General features: G+C 50.8%; 1 protein-coding gene and 1 long non-coding RNA gene across 4 annotated transcripts in view; both read right to left on the bottom strand.

The window, feature by feature from the left end:
• On the bottom strand, window positions 626-18,843 carry LOC110404999. Its single transcript, XR_002442638.1, has 4 exons — window positions 18,495-18,843; window positions 18,064-18,367; window positions 17,334-17,565; window positions 626-16,415 (listed from the first exon to the last, which is right to left on the bottom strand). It is a non-coding gene; the product is annotated as an uncharacterized LOC110404999 (long non-coding RNA).
• Window positions 20,781-23,162, bottom strand: part of SHQ1 (SHQ1, H/ACA ribonucleoprotein assembly factor) — a 39,730-nt gene continuing 37,348 nt past the window's right edge. The window contains exon 12 of one of the 3 annotated variants that reach the window (XM_021409553.1): window positions 20,781-22,176. In XM_021409553.1, coding sequence (XP_021265228.1) covers window positions 21,522-22,176 — 655 coding nt within the window. In that variant the 3' untranslated portion in view covers window positions 20,781-21,521. The remainder of the gene's footprint in view (window positions 22,177-23,162) is intronic. The other 2 variants (XM_021409555.1, XR_002442506.1) reach the window with 2 other exon arrangements.

Genomic DNA, 23,162 nt, shown 5'->3' on the forward strand with positions numbered 1-23,162 from the left:
TGCCGCAGTGCTGCATGGTACCCGCTGGCCACGCTGCACGATGGGATGCTGGGCATCATCTAGGGATGCTTCCTAATGCATGGAGATCGTGAGCTCCCCAGGGCTGCATGACACGGAACTGGGGCTTTTTGTGCACGAGATGGGGCAAGCAAGGCACGATGAACACAAGCATCCTGGCTGCTGCAGTGAATTCCCTGCTGTTTTGGGATTTCCCTTGCTGCCCAGACTGATGGATGCTCCCTGCTCGTGGTGACTCAGGACCAGCCAGCACTGAGCTCTCTTCACCCATTTATTGACACTCTGGCACTGCTCGTTGCAAGCCCTGGTGACACAGCCCAGAGCCCTGCAGCCCCATCCAGGCACGTTCCCCCACAGCGTGCACAGCACTCATTGCCATGGAGGAAACCAGACCCCGCTCCTCGGGTAAAGGCATCAGCACAAACATGTGCAGCTGGTTCCCATCAGCCCTGCCGAGGCGTGCGCTTCAGGTGCCTGATAAATGCTCCTCACTTCCTATGAGGAGGCTCTGCTGTGTCTCAGCAGAGGCATTAACCCCCCTCCCCCCCCCCCCAGCATCTTGCAGGGGCACTGCCAGCTGTGTCAGGGGAGCTCACACTGCTCCTCCTGCACCGCAGCTGCTCCTGCTGCAGGCTGGGCTTCTCAGCATGCCATGCCAGGTTGCACAGGTGTGCTTCCAGCAGCACCCAGTGACCCAGCCTGGCACCTGGCAGCACACAGAGAGAAGGGGATCGATGCCCTCTGCCCCAAAGCAATCCCGCCCCATCGATTCTCTCTGCCAGCAGCAAGGATGTGCGGGGCCAATGTGGGTTTTGGCCATTCTCACAGGCACCAACCAGTCATGCAGTGCAGCCCGATGGGGACAGCAGGGCAGTGCTGCCATCCCCAGGTCTCCCTTCTGACCCCGCTGCGCCCAATGGAGCCCCACGCTGCTGCTCGGGGGCAGCTCGTGTCAAGCAGAAAACACGTTTATCCACACAGCACAAGTGTTAGCAACGCGGCTACAGGGTCTGGAGCAAGGACACGGGCATGACAAAAGGAGAGGCTTTTATTTATTATTCAGCCATCTCCAGGGTTTCGGTGCCACAACACATTACCGCGCTTCCCACATACATTATTTATTTCCTGCTTCAACACAGGTAATGCTAAAGCAGATCTGAAAGCTGCTGGAAGCCCACACACCAAAGCCTCGTGCTCCCCGGGCTGTGATCCCTGCGCAGAACCCGGGTGAAAGGAGAAACGCTGCTCGTGCTGCAGTGCGTTTCCAGGGGACTGCACTCATGGCCTTAGCAAAGGGCTGGGCGAGGGGTCCCTTCCAGAGAGACCAAGGGGTGTCCCCACCGCTGGCTGCAGTGCCCGTGTCCTCGGGCAGAGAACGATGAGGGTTCCAAAGCAGCCCCCCCAGTGGGGCCCTGTGGGATTCGCCTGCACTCTCCCCACTCAGACAGCCCCCAGCCCTCACCACATCAAACATGAACGACTGCAAGATCTGAGAACGAGACAGCAGGCTGGTGGAGCAAAACCAGCCCTGCAAAAAAATCAAAACATCATGGGATCGGGCTACTTCTTCTTTCATTTTCTTTCTTTCTTTGTTTTCGGCATCTGGCGCTGGAAGGACAGCAGACACCTGAGCACCTTAACACCACTATTTAAACAAGGGTGCCCTCGAGCCGGGTGTCTGGGACCCGTGTCAATATTGGCAGCCGATAAGAGATAATCAGGGCTGTAGGGACGGGGTGGGACACGGCTCCAGCCCCCCCCCATCTGCCCGCGGCGCTGGGACCTCTCCCTCCAACCTTTGATCGCTTCCCGCAGTTGTCTCATCGTCAGAAGCGGCTTGTGACTCTTTATAAATAGCATCAGCTTTGATGTAATATCTCCGAATTTTGCGCCCATAAAATGGCCTTGATGCAGCCCAGCACCGAGCACCCATTTGAAGCCAATAAACGCGGCTCTTCCCATCTTCAGAAGCCGCTCAGGTCCCACCGATATCAAAGGGAGCACACATGCTGCCGAGCGCGGGGAGGATCCATCATGTGCTGCAATTTCGTCGTGTACTGAAGTGATTTGCTGAGACGGAGCATTAAATGGGAAGCAGTGATTTCTTTTAACTGCCTATAAATACCGTAACTTCTTCTCGTAGCCGGAGCTATTTTTTAATGACTGGTGCTTAGCTACATTGAAGTTTAAAACCCCGTGGAAAAAAAAAAAAAAAAAAGAAAGAAAAAAAAAAGGCCTACTTCAGCACATGGGTAACACAAAGGCAACATTTCTTGTCCATATGGAGAACATATTGGTTGAACTCAGCTCCGAATCGACCTTTATCTTCGTTCACGAGATGAGACCAATTAAGGCGCTGGTGGCAATGCAGCACTGAGTTATCACTCTACGTCCCCGGGCAGAGAAAGGTCAGGCAGTGCAGTGGCAGCTGCGGGACCTGAGTGGGATGTGAGATGGCTGCGGGTGCCCACGTGCTCCTCGTGTGGCCCCCAGGCCTGTTTCCAGCCGTCTGCAGGTGGTGCAGCCCCGGCTCAGTTGGGTGCTGGGGAGAGGCACCACCCCAACCCCAATTCCCATTGGAGACTCACTGGGGAGATGGCATACATGGCCACGGAAAGGGCATTCTTCTGCTCACTGTCTCCAGGTGGGCTGGGAAATGTACAGGTTGGATCATTAGTATTGCGATTAAAACTGTAAAAGTGGAACAGAAATGTTAGTAAACAAAAAGCCTTCCTCACATTGACTCAGAAATAGGCAGGGGTGGCCTCCAGCTCCATGCCCAGACTTCCCCACAACCCGGGGGCTGGGGATCGGGCCGGAGCCAGACCACAGTGCTCCGAGAGCTTCTCCTGGGGAAACACAGTTGGATATCTGAAGCCAAAGCATCCCCCAAAAGCACTCTTCACCCTGCAGAGAAGAAATGGGGGGCACGGAATTTGCGCCCTTTGCACCCAGAAGACTCCTCGGGCTCTTCCATCCCACCAGGGACACGCGGTGGCCTTGGAGCCGTCCGTCACCGCCGCGGGGCCCTGGGGATGAGTTACGGAGCCATAAAGCCCGCCTGGCTCAGCAGGAGGGTTTTACACCCGCCATCCATCAGGAGGCACAGGCGGCTCTGTGCCAGCAGACAGCAAGCAGAGGTGGGCGCGCAGGGACGCTGGGTGCACCGGGGTCAGCGCGGTGCTGGGGGAATTGGCACGTCCCTAACTCACCTGTTTCTCGGCACAATCTCTCCCGAAGCGGCGCTGAGCGCTGGGCTCTCATATCTCTGCCTCGCCCTGCCGCTGGATGGATGCTTCTCCAAGCTAAAAATAGGATTATCTCTCTACCAACCGACTCCGTCTGGGATTATGCATTCAAAGGGTGTGATATAGAGACGCGGAATAAAGGTTTAATGAATCACAAAATTGAATTCTTTATGGGCTGGCAGCATTTTTTTTTTTTTTTTTTGAATAAAACAACAACTTAATGTCCTGCACGTTGTACTTTACGAACTGGGGCCTAAACTTATCTCATACAAAGGAAATTGGGGAAGCAATCACGGGAGGTCTTTTATTAGCGCTTCTTCTCTCCCCAGCGCAGAGTAGAATATGAATTGATTGTCAAAGATTTTTTAAGTGCCTGTGATTGAAGAGATGATCTCTGATAAGCTGCTGGAGGAAAACAGAAGCCAACAGCTGCTCCATTTAGCAGCAGTTAGCCTCCAGCCCTGGTGGCTCGCTGAGTGACTGCTTTGCATTCGCAAACACATCCCCGCGCCGCAGCCGCACAGCTCCCCGCTTCCATGGGACGCTGCTCGCTGCCTGAGGAGATGCCAGCTATGGAGCGTGGTTTGTGAGGTCTGAAACTGGGCTCTGGGAGCAAGCCCACATCCTTTCCCCTCCCACCAGCTGAATTAGCCAAGCAGAGCCATTACCCATCTCAGATCCTAAACCCTTGGGTCACCAAACGAAGCACGGAGCAGCCACCACAGCAGGGCAGGGGCTGATGCTGAGCAGCTCAGGGGGCTCCAACCTCTGCAGCCCGACCCGGCTGCGTGCTGCGGGCTCCATGCCCCGGCTGAGCACAGGGATGCTGGCATGGACCCATATAGAAGCAAGCTGGCGTGCTGCTGTGCTGGCACAGAGCCCGAGGCGTTCACTTGTCATCATACACACACACCGTACCGCCGCCTGCTGCTGCCCTTTGTGGGGTCAGCCGGGCACGCCGGGTCTTCAGATTCTACCTCACCGATTTCTCGCAGCACGCAGCCGGGCTGAAGAGCAGCGCTCTGCCTGCGGCTCAGACGCCTTGCTGGGAAATCAATGGCCATTTGGTGATGTGCTGGCACGTGGCTCGCTGCATTGCAATGCCTTGGGAGGAGCAGGCTGACACAGTGAGGGGCAGGCTGGCCCTGAGCAGACACGGAGCACCGACGTGACCCAGAACCACCAGCAGCAGTGTGCCCTGCTGCTCCCAGGTGTGGGAATGCTCCGAGCATCCACAGCACAGGAGCAGGCAGAGAGCTGGATGCACGCAGAGCTGCGCCTGGAGCCTGGCTCCTGCAGCAGTGAGGAGGGCACAATCCTCTCCTGGTCACTGTGCACACAGAAGGAACACAAGGCATGGAACAGAGGTTGCAGCTCAGCCATTTTTTCACCTTTATGTAGTTTATTTACCTAAAGAAACACGGGATAGGAATCACACCATTCTGGTCTAGAAGCAGTATAGGTGCTGGGAGGTGAGCCTGGATTTTGACATCACCACAGTAGAGCAGAGCCAGAGCAGAATGAAAGGTGGATGAGATGTGCCACGCAGTGCTGGCAGCTCAAAGCAGCAAGAATAAAATGGATGGGAGCAACTTTGAACCACAAAAATAAAAGCCGACGGCATCCCTGTTTAACGAAGAACAGAAGCTGTTCTTCGCTGCACATTGAGGAGAGCACTAGTGTGGCTGGGCTTCAGCAGGTTTCAAAAGGCAGCGCACGTTGCTTTCAAATGATAAAATGCAACGGCGTGACCTCGGGAACACGAGTGCTTCCAACGCACTGCTGTTTCTGTAATGCCTCTGTGGGTGCAGACATGTGAGCTGCCACAGCCTCCTGCCACGGCTCGGGGTGCTGGAGCTGCCCGAGCTGCTCCCCAGCACTGACTGGGGCTGACCCCGCAGCAGTTCTGCAGGGCTCTCTCCCTGGGCGCTGCCTGCAGTAAGAGCAGCGTGCAGCCCTCCAATCTCTTCCTAATGGAGAGGTTACAAGAGGGCATTTTGGAAGCAATTGAAAGGTTGGTAAAGAGACAAGGGCAGGAAATGTACGGAGTCTCATTACCTTTTATCTTCCGAGCAGCATAAAGATTGCAGAGTCTCTGTTTAGGCTGGAAGGAAACCTCTGCAAGAATTATGCATGCTGCCCGCATGCTTATCGAGATTGAAAGAGCAGTGCTCCATCAGCCCGCTGCGGAGATAAGGACCCCCCCGCCCCGCAGCGCAGATAAATCCCACCGCCCGCACCCCGTCCTCGCGCCTGACCCCACCAGGCTCTGCCATCACGCCACGCGGCTGCAGGGCGGCACACATCACCGGGACCCCAGGAGGCTTGTCCTCGTGTGCAAGCTCCATACGTACACCCGGAAAATAAAACTGTGTGTGTGAAAGCGAGCAAATTAAAATTCGATTTCATCCGCACCAAAGCGTTGCTATGATCAGCGGAGGGATGTCGGAGATGTATCGGTGCTGGCAAAACTCCTTGGTGAACTTCTACGGGCCAACTGATAAAAAATATTCTCCCGAGAGCGACGCATGCTGCTCGCAGAGCTCCCATGTCTCACTGGCAAGGCAGAGCCAGCCTCGGCAGCGCACCAACCAGCTCTGCTGGGGCTGATGCTCTGTGCCCACCTGCACTGCGGTCCCAGGGCACCCGGGGCGTTGCTCCGGCCTGCAACAAACCTGCAACCTACAACAAACCACCGGAAATCGTCTCCTAGTCAGTAATTGATGGTACCGAGATGGCAGCATAATTAAGCTTCCAGAGGCCTTTGGGCAAGTATCTGGTAGCAGAAGGTGCCGTGCGCTGCTGGCACGAGCTTTATTTAAGCACATTGGATCAATTTGAATCAATCTGACATGTACACACTTCAGGGCATGGCTAGTTTCAAATCAATTAAACTCCTTATGACTTTATGATTAGAAACCTGAGGTTATGAAACATTAATGTAAAATCGCAGTTTATAAAGTGAAAAATAAAATCCCGGCGTAACGTTTCATGAAGATCACAGGAATCGTTATGTAAGCTTCATTAAACAAACAAGGTAAGGGTAATTAGGCTGTAAATTGAGTACAGTAGTTAAAAAAAGAGAAACTGTAATTAGGATGTGATGGCCACTTAAACAAAAATAAGGAAGTGTGGCTAACTGGTTGCCTTCTGTCTCCAGACAGAGAAGCAGTTGATTTCTGCCTGAGGTGCAGCGTCCCAACAAAGCCTCCAGCGTGGGAAGCTGTTTGTAGCGAGCGGCTCTGGGACGGGCACGGCAAAGAGATTGATTTTCGGGTCTGGAAAAGCAACAGAATACATACAGATCTTGCCCAGAATCCTGAATAAAAGCCTGGCTGGCGTCACGTCCACAGCTCACGCTGAAAGACGGGATTTGGTGGAGGGGTGGAGCGGGTACCGCACTTCTTCTGCGCACAGAACAGAGCACTGGTGCTGGTCCCACCAGCGTGAAGGGGCTGAGACACAATGGAGCTGAGCCATGACAGGGCTGAGACACAACGGGGCTGAGATGTGCACGCAGTGCCCAGCTGGGATGAATTAAGCTGAGGCTCGAGGGCGTTTCTGGGGGAAGGTCTGCCAACAGATTGTACCTCCTTGTGCATGTAGCATAGGAAGCGCCAAATCCCGAAGAGCCGCCCCCTGCTAAGCCAATCTTCATTAACAAGAGCTGCAGGGGAAGGAAATCCTCCCAGCCGTGCTCAGGCTGCTGAGGGAGCGCGATGCTCTCGCTCGGCACAGGCAACGCAGCTGCACCGAATCCATCCCAAGCTTCCTGGGCAGCCCCAGCCTGCTTCGCAAATAAGGTCCTGTGAGCAGCTCTCCTTTAGAAATACAGAGAGCGATCCCACGCCTTGGCATCAGCCCAACCCGAAGCGCCCATTTCAAAAAACACAGCTGTGGATGGAAAAGTGTCACGTGTGGGGCACGGGTCCTCCCCGCTGGCTGTGGGTGCAAAGTGCACCGAGTCAGCAGAGAGCTCGAGGCCACGGCAGACTTTGCCCCAGGCCCCGTGGGGCCACAGACTTTGCCCCTCTCGCTGGGGCAGTGCAGCAAAGGGGCCAGCTCTGATGTGAGGGTGCGTGGGCTGCAAGGCCCCGTGCCACCCCCAGTGCTGTGCTGCCCACTGATGTCTGCAGCTCTATGCCCCCTCCCTAGGGAGCTGAGCAGGCAGAGGTGGCCGTGGTGCTGGGCTGGAGCACAGGAGGCTTCCTCCATCAGCTCTCTGCCTGAGGCCCAGCTCAGCTCCATTCTCAGGCCAGGAACCAGCAGCATCCCCATGGGCATAAGGCTCCGTGGGTACACAGAGATGGAGGAGAAAAACTGGTTCTGTGGGGAGCGCGGGCATGCAGCTGGAGGCAGGCAGCCTTCAGGCACAGCGGTGGGGGCCGGGGGCTCCAAGCCCTGCCTGGGGCTCCCAGGCTGCTGACAGTATGCACAGAGCAGCCTAAGTGATGCTGGGGCATTTCTAAGGGGACCCGCTGGCTTGCCAGGAAATTGCACAACAGTGAAATGCTTTATGTGTTGGACTAGTTTAGTAAGGAGCTACTTGAGGCTTTCAGAGAGGCACCATTCTGGAAACTAACATCCTGAGGGCAGGAGTCAGGCCCGGAGACGTGGCACAGCCCCGTGCTGCGGTGCACAGCTCTGTGCCATGACACGCAGTCAGCCCCACAGTGCACAGCTCCGTGTTGCAGTGCATGGCTGCGTGTCACCACGCCACCGCTCACAGGGAACAGGCAGCCAGCAGCCGTGAAGCAGGAGGTCTCTCCCAGGAGCCTGCCAATAAGCACAGAAGGGCAGAAGGCAGCCGCGTGCAGGGCTGCAGCTACATCTTTGCACCAGCAAAGTCACCACTGCTGCACTGCCTGGTAAACCCTCACAGCTTTTCAGCCCATGAAGCCATGGCAAGATGAATCTCATAGGGAATAACACTTATCCCTGGCTGGGGCATGCGACAGAGGTGTGGGCACAGCTGCACATCCAGAGATAGGGCCCCGGTGCTGCCGCTCGTGTCACCTCAGTGTCCCATGGAGGAGCTGCCCACTGCGGCTCAGGCCAGCCCCACACAGGGCAGGACTTGAAGGCTGCCAGGAGCGAAAACGGCAGCACAGTGACTAAGGAGGAATCATCCCCGCCAGGTAAAGAGTGACTCATGCACATAGCCCGAGCTGGCAGGTGCCAAAGCCAACACTGATATACATGGCAAACAATGAACCTCAGACAAGGCATAAAACAATGTGCTGAGTGGAAAGGTCACGATAGGGACTGACCAGAAATGTCATCAAGCCTGTTGCAGATAAGAGAAAGGAAAAAATGCTCTTATCGTAGTGAGAGGCAGCGAAGGGGCACTGAGCTCCCAGCACCACCTGTCCTGCAACGTGCCAGCTGCTCCCTGCCCCCGCAGCTCTTCTGCCTTGGTCAGCACCTTCCAGTGCTGGAGGGGAAGGCCATCAGGTTGCCAGAACGGCTCCAACCTGCGAGCTCCCACTGGAGCTTATTAGAATGGTTCTACAGACCCAGTCCTAAAGGCTGAAAATGAGTTTTCCGTGGTGGCCATAAGTGTCAACAGAGCGCTTGCATTGCATTGATTATCTCTGGAGACAACAGGCAGAGCCGAGTGCATTGACCTTTATGGAGGAAGCACCCAGAAACTGCAGGCTTGCTGCTGCTGTGGCAGGACTCAGCCATCAGCCTCGGGCCCAGGAAATCCAGGCACGGTCAGCCCAGGCGGGTGTAGATCATCTGCAACTGCTGTCGTGTCACGGGCAAGGATGTGGCAAGCAGCAGCTACAGCCACTCACCCATGAAATGTAAATTTAATGTAACTATTTGCAATGTAAAGTGCTTTGCACTTTGAAAAATATGCTATTATTTGCGCCTTTTATTGGAGTGAGGGGGGAAAATATATTCAGAAACAGTCTCTTGTGCACGTTCACTTCTCTCTGCATCCAGAGTTATGGAGCTTATATTGAAATTTAGCAGCTGTGGGATCCGCGGCCCAGCAGTGCCATCACCACTAAATCATCTCTTATTTAGCTAATGCCCTTCATCGCTCGCACACTGCTGCAAAAGCCACACGTGGAATAGAAAATGACCTGCCAGGCTGCCACCGGGCTGCTTCAAAAATTCCTCCTGCAAAATGCACCATCCCCACTAACACAACGAGGTATTTATAGATACTCCCAGGAGCAGGAGGAGTAGGGGGTTGAGTTGATGCCATTTTCCCCAACATCTTCAGCTTCATGCAGAAGCTGGTGGCTTACTCCGCTGCCAAGATGGGTCAGTGGAGGTCACGAGCGGCTCAGACCCTTGGTAAGGAACGTCCTGACACCAACCCTTCAATTTCCACTAGAAATCAGGGGCTGGGACAGCAGACAGTTTGTCTGAGGGTGGCACTACACCTCAGCAGAAGCTGCAGCAGTGACATCCAGAAAGACAGCCCCAGCCCTGTCCCCCCGGTGGGGCCCAGGGGCTGCAGTCAGAGCCTGGCCACAGAACGCTGAAGATGGATGGTGGTGAGTGCAGCTTTCATCATTCAGTGAGATAACAAGAGGCAGAGATAAATCCTTCGTTAGGCTGCAAGGCTGGTGGGAGTGGTCTCACCTCCTGGTTCATTAAGCTTCCAGAAAGCCTCATCTGCCATCATTAAGTGCTGTGCTAATGGTGCTCGCTGGGTGGTTTTTCAGTGCTTTGACTCCAGGGGACACGACAAAACTTTTTCCAAGCAGTTCTTTAAGCCACAGCCTCAGGGACAGCAGCCTTAGTCTGATATCAGAAAACTGCCAAGGGAGAGAAATGCGGCTCAATAAACACCCTGAGGGTTGTTCCATCACTGATTCACTGCAACGTGAAGGATGAACAACAATAGTAATCGAGGCCACCTGGAGCAGGGCTGTCCCAAAGCCTTAATATGGGATCTGTTGTATTTCTGTTGCAGGGAAGGGAGGGCACGTACCACCTGCACCAGGGAACTGTTTTGGAAGACCTGAATGTTTTCCAATGCACACCAGAGCAAATCAGGAGAACCCACGGGGTTACTGCAGTAAAGCCTAAAAAAACCAACAGAGCAACCAAAGAAAAAGTACCTGTCCCAGAAATACCCCTCCCAGGAGGGCAGGTGGTGCTGGGCTTCCCCAGGCACACAGCCTGCAGAGGACAGGGCACAGGTCCCCTCCTGCATGCTAAGGACTCCTGGTGGTTCTGCTGGACCTGTCACCCATAGGGACGCTGTGAGGAGGGCAGGGGACACATCACAGCCATCGGCACCCTCCCAGCTCCTGCTGGCTTCATTCTCTGCCCTCCTGGTTGATTAGAGCACATTAGAAGCTAAAGCCATTTGTAATCATTATTCTGAAGGCTGTCTCCAGATAATGAAGAAAATAAGACTGGACTTGAAAAAATCACACACCTTTTTTTGTCTTAGTAAAAGCATTTGGAAGCACCACGAGGTTCGTTATAGGGTGTGCAAGTGTAACGGGAGGAGAGGCAGAATAAAGGGAGTTCAAAGGGTGTCTGTGAAAAGGAAAAACACACTGCTATTGACACCGCTTCCTGTTTTCTCACACTCAGCAACATTCTTGAACCAAACTAGAGGAAACAACAACAACAGCAAGAAGTTCTGAGACCTGTGTGACACTAATAGTACCTTCTGACAGCTAGCAGGAGGAGTGCTGGGTGCCGGGCTCTCACACTGCAGTATGTCTGGGCCAGGCTCTACCTGGGAGGACCCCAATTATTTTAGGGTGCAGCTCTGTCCTCCCCACCACAGCCTGGACTTCGGTGGACAAAGGCCAGGGGAAGCTCTTCTGGCAGAAAGGCGGCTTCAGGCAAAACCCAAATGAATGCAGCACCTCTGTTCCCCAGGGCTCTGGAGCATCCCTGGCTGCACGGGGTGAGGAGGGGGCTGAGGGCTGCCCTGCAGCTCCAACAGAAATCCAGCTGCAGTATCAATGGAGCCAAGGACACGTGAACACGGGGTGTGACAGCTTCACAGACACCCTCTACAATATCTTCTCTTCTTCATCTTTTGCTGTTCCCTTAAATTAAAAAAAAAAAAATCAGAATGCATTACATTAGGCTACTAAATGAACAGAAAGCCCCAGGGCTTGGGAGCCGGGATGCTGCATTAGGCAACTGCAGCAGCCGAGGCCGGCCAGCACCAGTCCTCCACCCGCAGGCTCTGCTAATGAGCACAAACAGCAGGGCCAGGACATGCAGCAGGGCCAAGGTTTGGTGCTGGATGCCAGCCCACACCCAGCACATCACTGGGACCTTCACCAGGCAGTGCAACGTGGAGCTGAGCATCACTGCTGCAAGTACCATGCCACAAAAGCGCTTTCCTGCTTTAAAAAAAAAATCAGCATGCTGCAGGAAAGCCATCGGTTCAGCTGGCTGCTCCCGTTATGTTTCATGAAAGTCAGCCGGTGTATTGGATATTCATTCATTTTGGGCTAACTATCTTTTCCATTTCTGAACAGCTTCAATTTTCTTGATGTCTCTGGGAATGGTTTATGAGGAAATAGAGCCTTGAGGGTGGACAGACGGAGAAAAATCTCCCTTCTCACCAAATTGATCACCGTAATCCTTCATCTGCTCGCTGCGCAGCCGGGCTGCTGGTACCAGCAGGCTGTGCCCACGGAGCAGCCCCGTGGTGCTGCAGTGTAAAGGAGCCTCACCTCGCTGCTGCTCAAGAGGAGAAAGGATCTGGCCCTGCTCCCTGCCAAGTATGCACTGACATGTCCGTGCCACCGGCTGCAATGAAACTCACGGCAATGAGATGCTGTGTGATCTCCAGCGCTGGCAGCGCACGAGGACGGGCTAAACAAGCAGCTGCTGGTGATGGTTTGATGTGGATAATCCTGCCTCCGGGCAGGCAAATGGCTCTTCCAAGCTCTGCCTCCTTCCCATATTCCTTGATGCAATGATGTTATTGCAAGAGCTTCCCCTCCCCAGCCCTGAGTGCTGGGAATGTGAACAGTTTGATCTGGCCATGGATGCACCGGTGCCAAGAACTCCTGCCCTGCCCTTACACCAACACACACAGAGCGTGCAGGCAGCAGCTGTGCCACGCAGCTCCCAGCCAGGCCGAGGGCAAAGCAGCAGCACAGGTCTGGGAGTGTGGGGCCAGGAGCATCCCAGCTTTGCACACCCTGAGCATCCCTGCGTGCAGCTGCTTCATTAATTTCTTACTGGTAATTTATGGAAATGGATTCTTTAAAAAAAAACACAAATACTTTACTAATAAGCAGCCCGCTCTCTGGTATCATGCTGGGTAAATGAGCATTTGTGCCCAGTGGCATGTTGTCCCATAGCTGAACCCCCATAAAGGGCTTCAAAAATATCTATTAGCCAAGCTCATTAGTTTAAATATCATTAAAATAAATTATATTTCTCCACACAGGGCTTTGATGGGCCCCAGAGCAAATGCTGCTCCCAGTGGCTACGGGTCAAACACTCATTTACTCGAAGGACTCTTTGCTCTGGAAGTAGAAAGGCTGTTACAATTGGTTTACACAACTGTCACGGTACAGAAATGGGCCTGTCCATGCCTCACTGCTCAACTTAAAAGCGTAACACTGAATAAAAGAACACAGCACACGTGTTCTTTGCCGTAAGAATCGACAGCAAAGCTGCCTTCTGGTTCTGTGAATATAGGAGAGGTCTGTACCTTGGCTGCAGCAGGTTTTAGATTTACCCATTTGACCTGTTTATTCCACTTTAAGGTAACGCTTTAAGGTCAGTTTATTTTGGTGCAGCTTAATTGGATGTTTCTGGTTTCAGCATTGGTTTTGTTGTTGTTTTTTTCCCCCCCAGCAATCAGAGCCCCCAGAAATGCAGTGGTACCATTCTACACTGCGTGAGCTCAAGCCATTTTGAACCACATGAGCAGGACTGATGCATGCTCGTTGCCCTCATGCTGCTCCAGCTCCAGGGCACAGCTGGGGCCTGTGCACCAGCACCACGCATGTGAACGTCTATCCAATAAATCCACCATTTCTGAGCAGCAGATATAGAGCTGTGGGTTTATGTTTTTATGCCAGTGAGAGCACTTCTTCTCATCGTACCTAAGCAAAGGTGTTCCAAAGCCCTGAGCAGTTGCATTTCTGTTAGAACATGGAGTTAGCAGGATGCTGGCATCATCAGGGAGCAGAGAACTCACAGCCCTCACTTGACTGCTGCACAGGGTTGATAGAAGCAATTCTTTACTGTGAGGGTGGTGATGCACTGGCACGGGTTGCCCAGAGAGGCTGTGGATGCCCCCTCCCTAGAGGTGTTCAAGGCCAGGCTGGGTGGGGGTCTGAGCAACCTGACCTAGTAGGAGGCATCCCCACCTATAGCAGTGGGTTGGAACTAGATGACCTTAAAAGGTCCTTTCGAGCCTAAACCATTCTATAATTCTACGATGGAAGGGAGAAGAGACCACAGGCAGCTCCTGCACCCCTGGGTTGATGTTGCAGCAGCACACGTTGCTAACGAACCATCACAGCACAGCAAGTGCAGCAACCCACAGGGATTTCACAGCCACGCACCGTGGGCTGCCAACAGTCTGCAGCAACGGGAGCCAGCCAGGTGCTTGCTGCCTCTCGAAAGAAACCCTCCCAGCGCCCAGCTGGGGCGGTTGTACACCCAGCAGGGCTGCCTCTCACTCATCTCTGGAGCAATTTGGGCGTTGCTGTCCTTGAGGCACGCCACCGGTTGTACTTTCCTTGTCAGCAGCACCACGGAACAGAAACGCAGCACTGAGGTTCCCCATTGGGGCTGTGACGGATCGCAGGGAGGAACACGGCGGTGATTGAGGACCTGTGCTAATCACACCAATTGATATAAATCACCGCGTCAGCAGCAGGCTGCGGGTTTACACCTCATTAAGCTTCCAAGTGCCAAATTAATCAACAGGCTTCAGCAGAACCGTTCTTAATTAATTGTTGTAGCAATGGGGAAACGCAACAGAGAAAGAGAACCAGAACTCACAGTGAGCACCACCAGATTGAAACGGACTGAAACTCTGTTTTCCAGTTCACCTTTCAGCGAGGGACACCCACACACCCGTCACAGGCAGCAAACTGCCAGGGCTGCTGGGGTCGAGGGTGGAGTGCAGGAGCAGGCTGGTGACCTGGGAAATGCTTCCATGAGATCCTCGTCGAGCGCTGCAGGTGGGCAGCTTTGTATTTTGTTTTTTAATTACATTGAAGCCAAATCCTGCCAATTCTCCCTAAAGCAATATGCAGCTTCAACAGCAAATGATGTGAATGGGAGAACTGCTCCCACCTACACAGTGTCCTCAGCTTCTTGTTCTGTCAAAATTGCGATGCCAGGGTGCCATAAGGACACGAGGTTAGGGGACAAGCGACCAGCAGCCCAAACAGCCACCCCAAGCACAACGCCCACGTCCCTGCAGGCAGCTCTCTCTCAGCTCACAGCACCAAAAAGCATCCTCTGTGTCGCAGGGCCTGAAGCCAAGCAGACAACAGCCGCTGCTTGGTGCGGCACCGCATGCCTGTTGCATTCTTGGGGTGGGTTAAACACATCCCCTGTGTTCTGTGCACCTGCTTCTGCCTTGCCTCACACTTGCATTACAGCAATGTAACACCTCCCCTGAGTTCACGTCTGCTCACCACGTGGCTTCTAATTGCAGCGGTCAGTTCCGCACTCAAACCACATTTCCAGTGTTGAATGTCAGCAGGTACTTATGTCTTCCCACAGCTGTCAGTCATTCAGCCTGCTCTCCCTGATCCATAAAATATCCACCAAACATTTATATCATGGCACTGACAGCAGAGGCACCCAAGGCATCACCGTTGCACCTGTGCTGCAGCAGTTCTGGTGTACCCACCCTCACAACATGGGCATGCAAACAGGCTCCACCGTACCAGCAAAGGTATCTTCTCATCACTGTCAAATCCCAGCTGATTCAAAGGACTGGTCTGGGACTTGGTCTGCTTCCTTGGATTTAAGGCACAAGTTGGAGCGTTAGCAACGCAAAGTGGGTAGGAACACACACCCAACCCCAATTATCAACAGTCAACTGCACAAATGCTCTCAGCAGCTGAGTTCAGTGGCCAGGAGCGCCTGCTAAAGGTGGGTTGGGTTGTGCCACGGCAGCTCAGTGCTCACCTCAGCTCCAAGCACAGTGAGAGGCGGCCATTCACACGAGCAGCAGCCAGCACGGCCGTGAGCTGAGCAGCATCCAGGAACATCACCTTGCAGCAGGAGCTCCTCAGACTTTTGTTTTTAGCCACTTGGAGAAACAAACTGATTCACACACACACACGTACATGCATGTTCCATCTGCCACCTGCACAGCTCAGATGTTTGTTGGTGCCCAACCGGCTTTACAGTTAATGGGAAAAGCTCAATGTAAGACTTTTCATTAGGGTCGTTACGAGCACAGCGTTAAGGCTCCACAAGCTGATTTCGGCAACAGAAAACAGTTTCAAGAAACATGTATCAGGGTAATTATTCGTAACTCAAACCCCAGAGGAGCACAGCCTTCTAGCATAACCACATTAGCATCGCTGTCTTCTGGAATAAAGACTTCACTCAGCTGCCAGACAACACTGTTCCACTCACCCTTACCCCCCCCTCCTGGCCCTCTGTGGCTGTGTCTGACAGAGCTCCATTGCACTTTCTGCCCACCCCTGTGCCACAGCTGGGGGCAGAGCAGTTGGCCAGGCCAAGGGACAGCAGCAACAGAAGGATGGGCCAAAAACCCCCCCAACTGCCTCTTGCGCTCTCAGCTACGTGACTATTTCAGACAACTTAATTCCTAAATTAATTACAGGGCTAAATCCTCCAGAGCAATCTGCCTGTTACAGCCAAGTTAGAACGCACCACACGGATGGAAGGCAGCCTGCACACAGCACACAGAGCCCTGCAGCACTGCTGTGAGTGCAGCAGCACACCAAGAAGCACTGGGGCAGGGAAGGACACGCACCAGGACTTGACCCTCGGCAGCCATTCTCCTTCCAAGCACGTTGTTCCCATCACGTGACATTCCCCGAGCATCGCTCCTCAGCGCGCCACGTGTCTCTTGGTGCTCAGTACCCCCAGCCAGGTGGACCCAGAGGATGTGATGAGTTCCCTGCTCCAGCTGTTGGCAGCAGTCAGCAGGTCCATTATCCTACCACTGCTATTGTTCCATCTGTGGTCCTGTGAAGGGAAAGCAGCCATGGAGGTGTTAAGCTGCATGGCCAGAGTAGCAAGCAGACAGCAAGGAGAGCACGGCCCGCGCTCTGCTGAGCAGCATCCTCCTAAATCCGCAGTGCAGTGCAGTGCTGCATCTGTCGTGTGAACGTCACCGGAGCGGTTTCACGGACACGGAGGCTCTGACCTTGTCTGCTTTTACACTTCTCCATTCTGATTTTCAGATTAATCATCTAATTCCAGGTAAGTGCTTTTAAATTCCACTGAATGGGGCATGAATCTTGCTGAATGAGAAACGCGGGTCTCGGTAGGGAAATAGATTCAGCACAGCTACGCTCCCCATTCTGTTTCAAGACTTCAATTGCAATTGCCTGCTCTAATTTAGCAGGGAAGCCTCGCTGCAGGGTAATTAAGCACACGAGGAGCTGCACAGAGCTGCTGTCAGCACCTGGCTGTGGGATTCTCCTTCCAGAGCACCTGCACTGGATGGAAATTCCTCCCCTCTGCTCTGAGCCTCTCACCAGTTCCTAGAACAGATGGAGCCACCGCCTCCTCCGAGGACCCCTGCTGCTACGCGGCGTCTCCCGCTGCAGTAATACGCGTAATTAGGCAAATCAATGGACAATGCAGCGTATTAGAGGAGGAGGAGTTACATCCAGGCAAAACACGAATCCCAATTTACTTGCTGTAGGAAACGAGATGTTTCTGCATAATTGCCAAAAAAACGCAGACACAAAACAGAACGCGGTGACAGCCCCAGCGGGAAGGTGCCACAGCCGGGTCGCTGCCTGGAGGGTTTGGGGCACGGCAGTTCGTTCTCACCCTGATAAACAGCTGATTTACGCCGTAACATCTCATTACGTGCTGCGCTGCCCAGCCCCTCCCACATCCATTACAGACAGGATGCTGGCTGCTGCCACTCACCTCGCTGCTGACTGCAGTCCGAGCAGCACAGCTGAAGGCTGCAAAACTCACGCTTCGAGGAGCTGCCACCTCCGACCAAGCTGCTTGCTGAGCATTCACTTGCCTGCATCACTGGTTAAGGTACATGCTGGCTCCCCACACTGAACTCATGCTCCTCACCCGAGGTGCATAGCTTTGTTCTTGTCCTCGAGCATCCTCCAAAGGCCGTGCTGAATCATATTGTGGCTTTTGACTATGAGAAAGCATTTAATAAAATGCAAACCACCATCACTGGACTCATTTAAAATATGACCTAAGTCAGGTCTCCAAATACAATATTTGTGGAAATAGTATCATCACTTCTCCAAATCCTAAGGACGTAGAAGTAACACGATTTACAGGTCTCCCAATACTACAAACCCAAATTTATGACTTTGCCATTTTGGAATCACGCCCATGTGTGCCTGCATAACCACAGGCTGCAGCCCATTTACCACAAAAAAGGAAATAAATAGATCCACAACAGACATTGAAAACACTTCAAGACCTGCGCAGACAACTGACACGAATTCCATTTGCTTGCATGTGGTAAAGGTACCAACGTCTCCTGCCGTTGAAATATTTAACCAAATTTTGCGAATTCACATTGGCTGTTCAGCACTGTCACTGCACAACCCCTGGGAGGCGTGACTGTGTTTGGATCCCCATCAGGGATGACCACAACAACTGCACGTTCATTTTGTTCTCTCACCTTATCTTTTCAGCTTTGGAGTGCATTCTTCCTTATCTTGGAGACGAATGGCCTCCACGGAGAGCTCAGAGCAGCAGAGCTATTTATCTCTTTGACATGTGTTTCCCTGTTTGTTTTCTCCAGCCTTGAGACAGCCAGCTCAGCTCTGACAACGCGCCGTGCCCGGGGCAGAGGGCTGCCCAGCCTGTTCGCTCCGGTGCTGTGAATTCGTTTCCTTGCCAAATGTATCACTTACTGCAGTAAACCAAGTCTAATTGATGCTTTCTTCTTGCGATAAAGTCTCTACGAACTTTCTGAGAGCTGGCTAGAATGAAAACAAATAAATCAATTTGGCCCTCTCTCTTCTCTTTCAGGAAAGAAATGAAGAGGTAGCAACGTCCTGTGGGTGACACTGTCTCCACTGAAGAAAAACAAAAAAGCAGAAAAGTTACCTGACTGTTCCTGATGTTCCACTTGCTGCTTTAGCACAGGAATGTAACATTATTCTTGAAGCACTGCAGTATCAAGCATCCTGTCTAACACAAGTGCATTTCCATTGCTTCAGATAGCTCCTGGACACGGGGGACTTCCTCTCTCTGCCTACATCTATAATATAAAGTTAACTGCTTAATAACAAAAAATGAAACAAGTTACATTCCCAACTCCATGTGCTCTCCCTAGAGTGCTCCATACACACAATCTCCCTCTCTCCAGCAAAACCCAAGTTCTTCCACTCAGATTTAGCTCATATCCAACCTTGCTTTCAGCAAGCAGGACTCTTGTCCGGACTCCACAGTTCTGCTCCCTTAGGTCTGATTACAATGATGAGCAACAAATGCCTTAAAAAAAAAAGTAATACCTGTGCTGTAAATGAGCTTGGGTGAACTGGGGCAGGGTGGAGGGCATAAAAAACAGAGTTTTAAAACCAACGGAACAAACTACACAGGTACTGAATTCCTCATATATCAGCTGATTTCCAGCCTGGGAACAATTCCTGTGTATTCATCCAAATAACTGGGACTCCTTCTTGGAGTTCATTTTTTCCAGAACCCACAGCAACTAACCTACTGATACATGTTTTGTCTTCTTCCAAGTGCTTGTGCTTCATGGATTCAGCAAGCCTCAGTTTTGGCTAACCAAGTTTACAGAGCTCTACTTTTCTTTTAAAGGGTCTGTGTTCTTTTCAGGAAGGCAAAACTTCTTTCGTACCAATGCTGCTCATCCTGAGCACACTGCATGTGCTGGATAATGCAGTCATACATGAAAATCTTGTCATTCCATATGGAGAATTTTCCCACCTCACCACTACAAAGATCGCTTACAACGCTCATAAAATGACCATCAATATATAATCAACATCCATTATCAGCTCTGCGACCAATGAGAAGAAAATGCAAAAGGCAAAGCTGAGCATCAAAAATGACCCCAAGTGGATGCTAACTCAGCATGGAAATTGGTCTTGGGGGTATACCACCACAACACCAAGTGCAGAAATGCAGAGGAACAGCAGGAATAGAAGCAGGGGGAAACAAGCATGTTGTCAGCCTACAAGAACTGAGCAGGCACCAATATCCTTCCAGGAGAAAGAAAGAGCTCAGCCATGCATGGCCTCAATGGTGAGGGCAACAGCAAAGCTGGCTGTGAGTTAACATCGTGTGTACCAAGTTCTCATCTGGAATCTATAACAGTGTCACACTGTACAGACACTGAGATATTTACACCAGTCTGGATTCACACACATCATGCAAACAGCTCACAAATGGCATTAAGAAATCATTCCTTTAGACAGGCAAAGATGAACCCAAGATGTCGTCCGTAGAGGTAGCCAGTCCCTGAAGTTAAGCAGGCCTGCTGGAAAAAAGAATGCTTTCAACAGTATGTCACAAAATGGGAAAAAGAAGAAAAAAGAGCAGAAGACACAGGATATGATAGGCATTCTGTAACGCGCATTTCTGAGCTCATACCAATACTCATAATAACTTAACTTTCTCCAGTCCACATTCAACTGAAGGAAGCTTTGGAGTTTACAGCTGTAACGTGGCAAGAGGGAAGAGTGCTACTTTTTCTTTAAACACTTTTTCCCCAGACATACGCTGCACAATCGCAGCTACAGCATAGGCTTTATTGCAAGCATTTAGAAGAATAAGTGCTCACTGACACGATGAGAAAGGTTCCTCCCCTGGGGAGCAGAACACAGAGGCTGATTAAGCAACAGGTAGGTATTTAAGAACATAAAAAATATTGGCAGATCAGGGTCACAGTTCTTACTGAAAAGGAGTCAGCACAGGAAGACAACTGGCCTGCTGGTTTCCAGCACGGTACAACATTAGTGAAGAATAAGTCCTTAAGCATAGGGTTTTTATATACTCTTAATAGTTGAAAGGTTGGAAAGTAATCATGGCTCGCTCCGCCAGAGGTATGGATCAGACAATTCTGTTCTGTCAAAATGCTGGGCCAAACCTGGTGCTCCATATCCCATCTTGCTTCCCCCACCAAATCCTCCAGCAGAGGCTGAATAGCAAGGCACCATTTGCAGCTTTCAGGTCCTTTCAAGGACTTATCTACAGCTAGCAGAGCTTAGCACAAAACATACAGACTGAGTGGATTATTTTAACATTTGAAAGACAAAAAGGAGCAAATGAGTCGGCCAAAGCTATTCAACGAACAAGTAACGCAGCTAGGTCTAGACAGTGCAGGTTTGCTTTCAGTCCTGAACTCAAGAACACAGTACCACGTTGTTTCATTGTTTTGGTTAATATTACTTTGGTGATACTAAGAGCATATACAGAACAAATCATCAGGACTTGGGCTCTTTAAAAAAGCAATAGTAGTGTTCACATGTGAAAGTATTTTAAAAACAGCACAAAAGAATTAATGCCAGTCAGGAGTTGAAACAACTTACATGAAAACCACAGACATACAGACTATAGGCCTTTCTAACTTGAACTGAAACATTCCTTTATTCTGCAAAAAAATAGCATGTACCTAATTTGTCAGAATTAATTACATTTTTAATATTATAACCATTAATATTTTAAAGTAGTTAGATATAAAGTATTTCAATATGAAAAAAATGTAGAAAAACATCAAACAAGTTTCTGAAAACATGAGGACATTTTTCAAGTAAATCCCAACGTAAAAATAACTAAAACAATGCCACCACTGACTTCATTTGCATTCAATTACAACATCATCCTACTACATAACTTAACAAAAGCTCTTCTAGAAGTTCACTGAAATTCTACATTCCCACATGTAGAATTCTCACTCTGTTGAATTAGAAAACAAAAACAAAAAATAATTGTGAGAGTACCACATAGTCATATCAATTCTTTTCAAAGAAGTCTTGTCCTTCAAACTGTCAGCACAAAGAAGAAAAATATTAACTTCTCTCTGCATCTGAGGATAGCCTTGGGAAGACCTGGTTACAGCACTGAGCTGTGCTGCCAGTGGGTCACGCTGTGCTCTAACATAGCCCCTTAGTCTTCATCTTCATTTGTGCTGCAGAGAAAAAGCAGTGGATTTGTCTTTGAAGGCACCTCCAGGAAATCCCCCTTCCCAGCAGTAGTAACCTCGGAAAACCTGACAGGTTCAGATACATGGTTTTCTTCTTGTTCCTGTAAAGCAAAGCCACTTGCACTGGCCAATCCTTCACGTTGCTCCGAAAGTCTCATTGCAGTGTGCATTTGCTTTTCTAATTCTTCTATCAATTTCCCAGGAACAGAAGTAGATTGCAACGAAACCTTTGATTTTTCATCACTAACCTCAAACGTCGAAGCGTTTGCGCCTTGCCTTAATCCATTACAGTCAATAAGTGGAGCTGTCCTCTCTTCTTGAAGCACGCCTTGTAAAGAATTTATTTTCCCATCTTCAGCAGTTGAGGACTCTCGCTCATTTGAATCAGACCCTTCTGTCTCAGATGATGAAGTGCTGCTTGATTCTTCAGAGTCACTTGTCTCCGACTCAGAGGATGGCAGCTGTTGCTTGGAAACCATGCCAGCAGCTGTTAACTTGCTCTCTTCTTCTAGTACCAGCACTGCTGCTGCTTCCAGCTCTTCTAGCTCAAATCCTAAGTGGGACTTAGCAAGTGTGGTTTTCTGCAAGGATTCAGAAAGTGCAGCCAACTTTTTTGACCTTTAAGAAGAAGAACAAAGCGTATTACTTAACTTCACAAACAGAATATTCCCATTTGATATGGAGAACACAAGCCTTAAACACTGGCTAGTCACTTGATTTGCAAACAACTGTCTACTTCAGTTACGACTGTAAATATAGATGCTGCACGGAAAGTGTCAGAACTATGTGTAATTATTGTTCTCGGGGCTAACTCTTCTCACAAGGTTAGCCCATATCCCTCAAAGTCATCGGATTTTCAGAAAAGAAACCAGTGATGTTTCAGCAACAAACAGTACAGGAAAACAAGTCCACCTCTGTGGGTTGTTTTCATTCTTTAAGTGCTGAATTTCTACCATTAATGCTCCTGAACTATTTGATGCCTTCGACTGTTTTCAAGTTTTGTAGTGGCTGCACATTTAACAGCCTCTCAACTCTTTTACAGGTTATTAAATCCAAATCTCCCCACCAAAACACACACATTTTTAAGCATCTATTCAAAATATATGTTCAATACGAGTACGTGATTTAATTTATTTTGAGTTACACGCATTTACTAACACAGTAAAGACACAGGTAAAAAAATCAGAATATATTGATGTATTTCACATTCATATTCCACGCCTCCCAGAACTGATCTTTCTTGCATTAGAAAGCTGGAAAAGCCATCCTGCAACTGTACTATTTATCCCACGCTTCCCACTCTTTGCTTCTGTGATATCTTCTCTTCACAGCCACCTCAGTGCATCCACAGTGCCACAAGATGCTCAACACACTGGCTGCACACTGTGTGTTACCCTTCATTTGTATTCCAGCTGAAATGTAACTCAACACAAGCATCAGGAGCATTCAGATAAACGCCTCTAAGAAAGCGGGTGTGCTACGCCAGCTTCTGATCCTTGGTACGGCCACATCCACCCCCTTAAGTGCTTTGAGGTCAGCTCGTGCCTTACCAGGAAAGCCCATCACAGACTTGTAAACAGAGAGAACAAAAAGCAAAAGAATGC

This window comes from Numida meleagris, chromosome 11 (genome assembly GCF_002078875.1).
Source record: "Numida meleagris isolate 19003 breed g44 Domestic line chromosome 11, NumMel1.0, whole genome shotgun sequence".
Lineage (NCBI taxonomy): Eukaryota > Metazoa > Chordata > Aves > Galliformes > Numididae > Numida > Numida meleagris.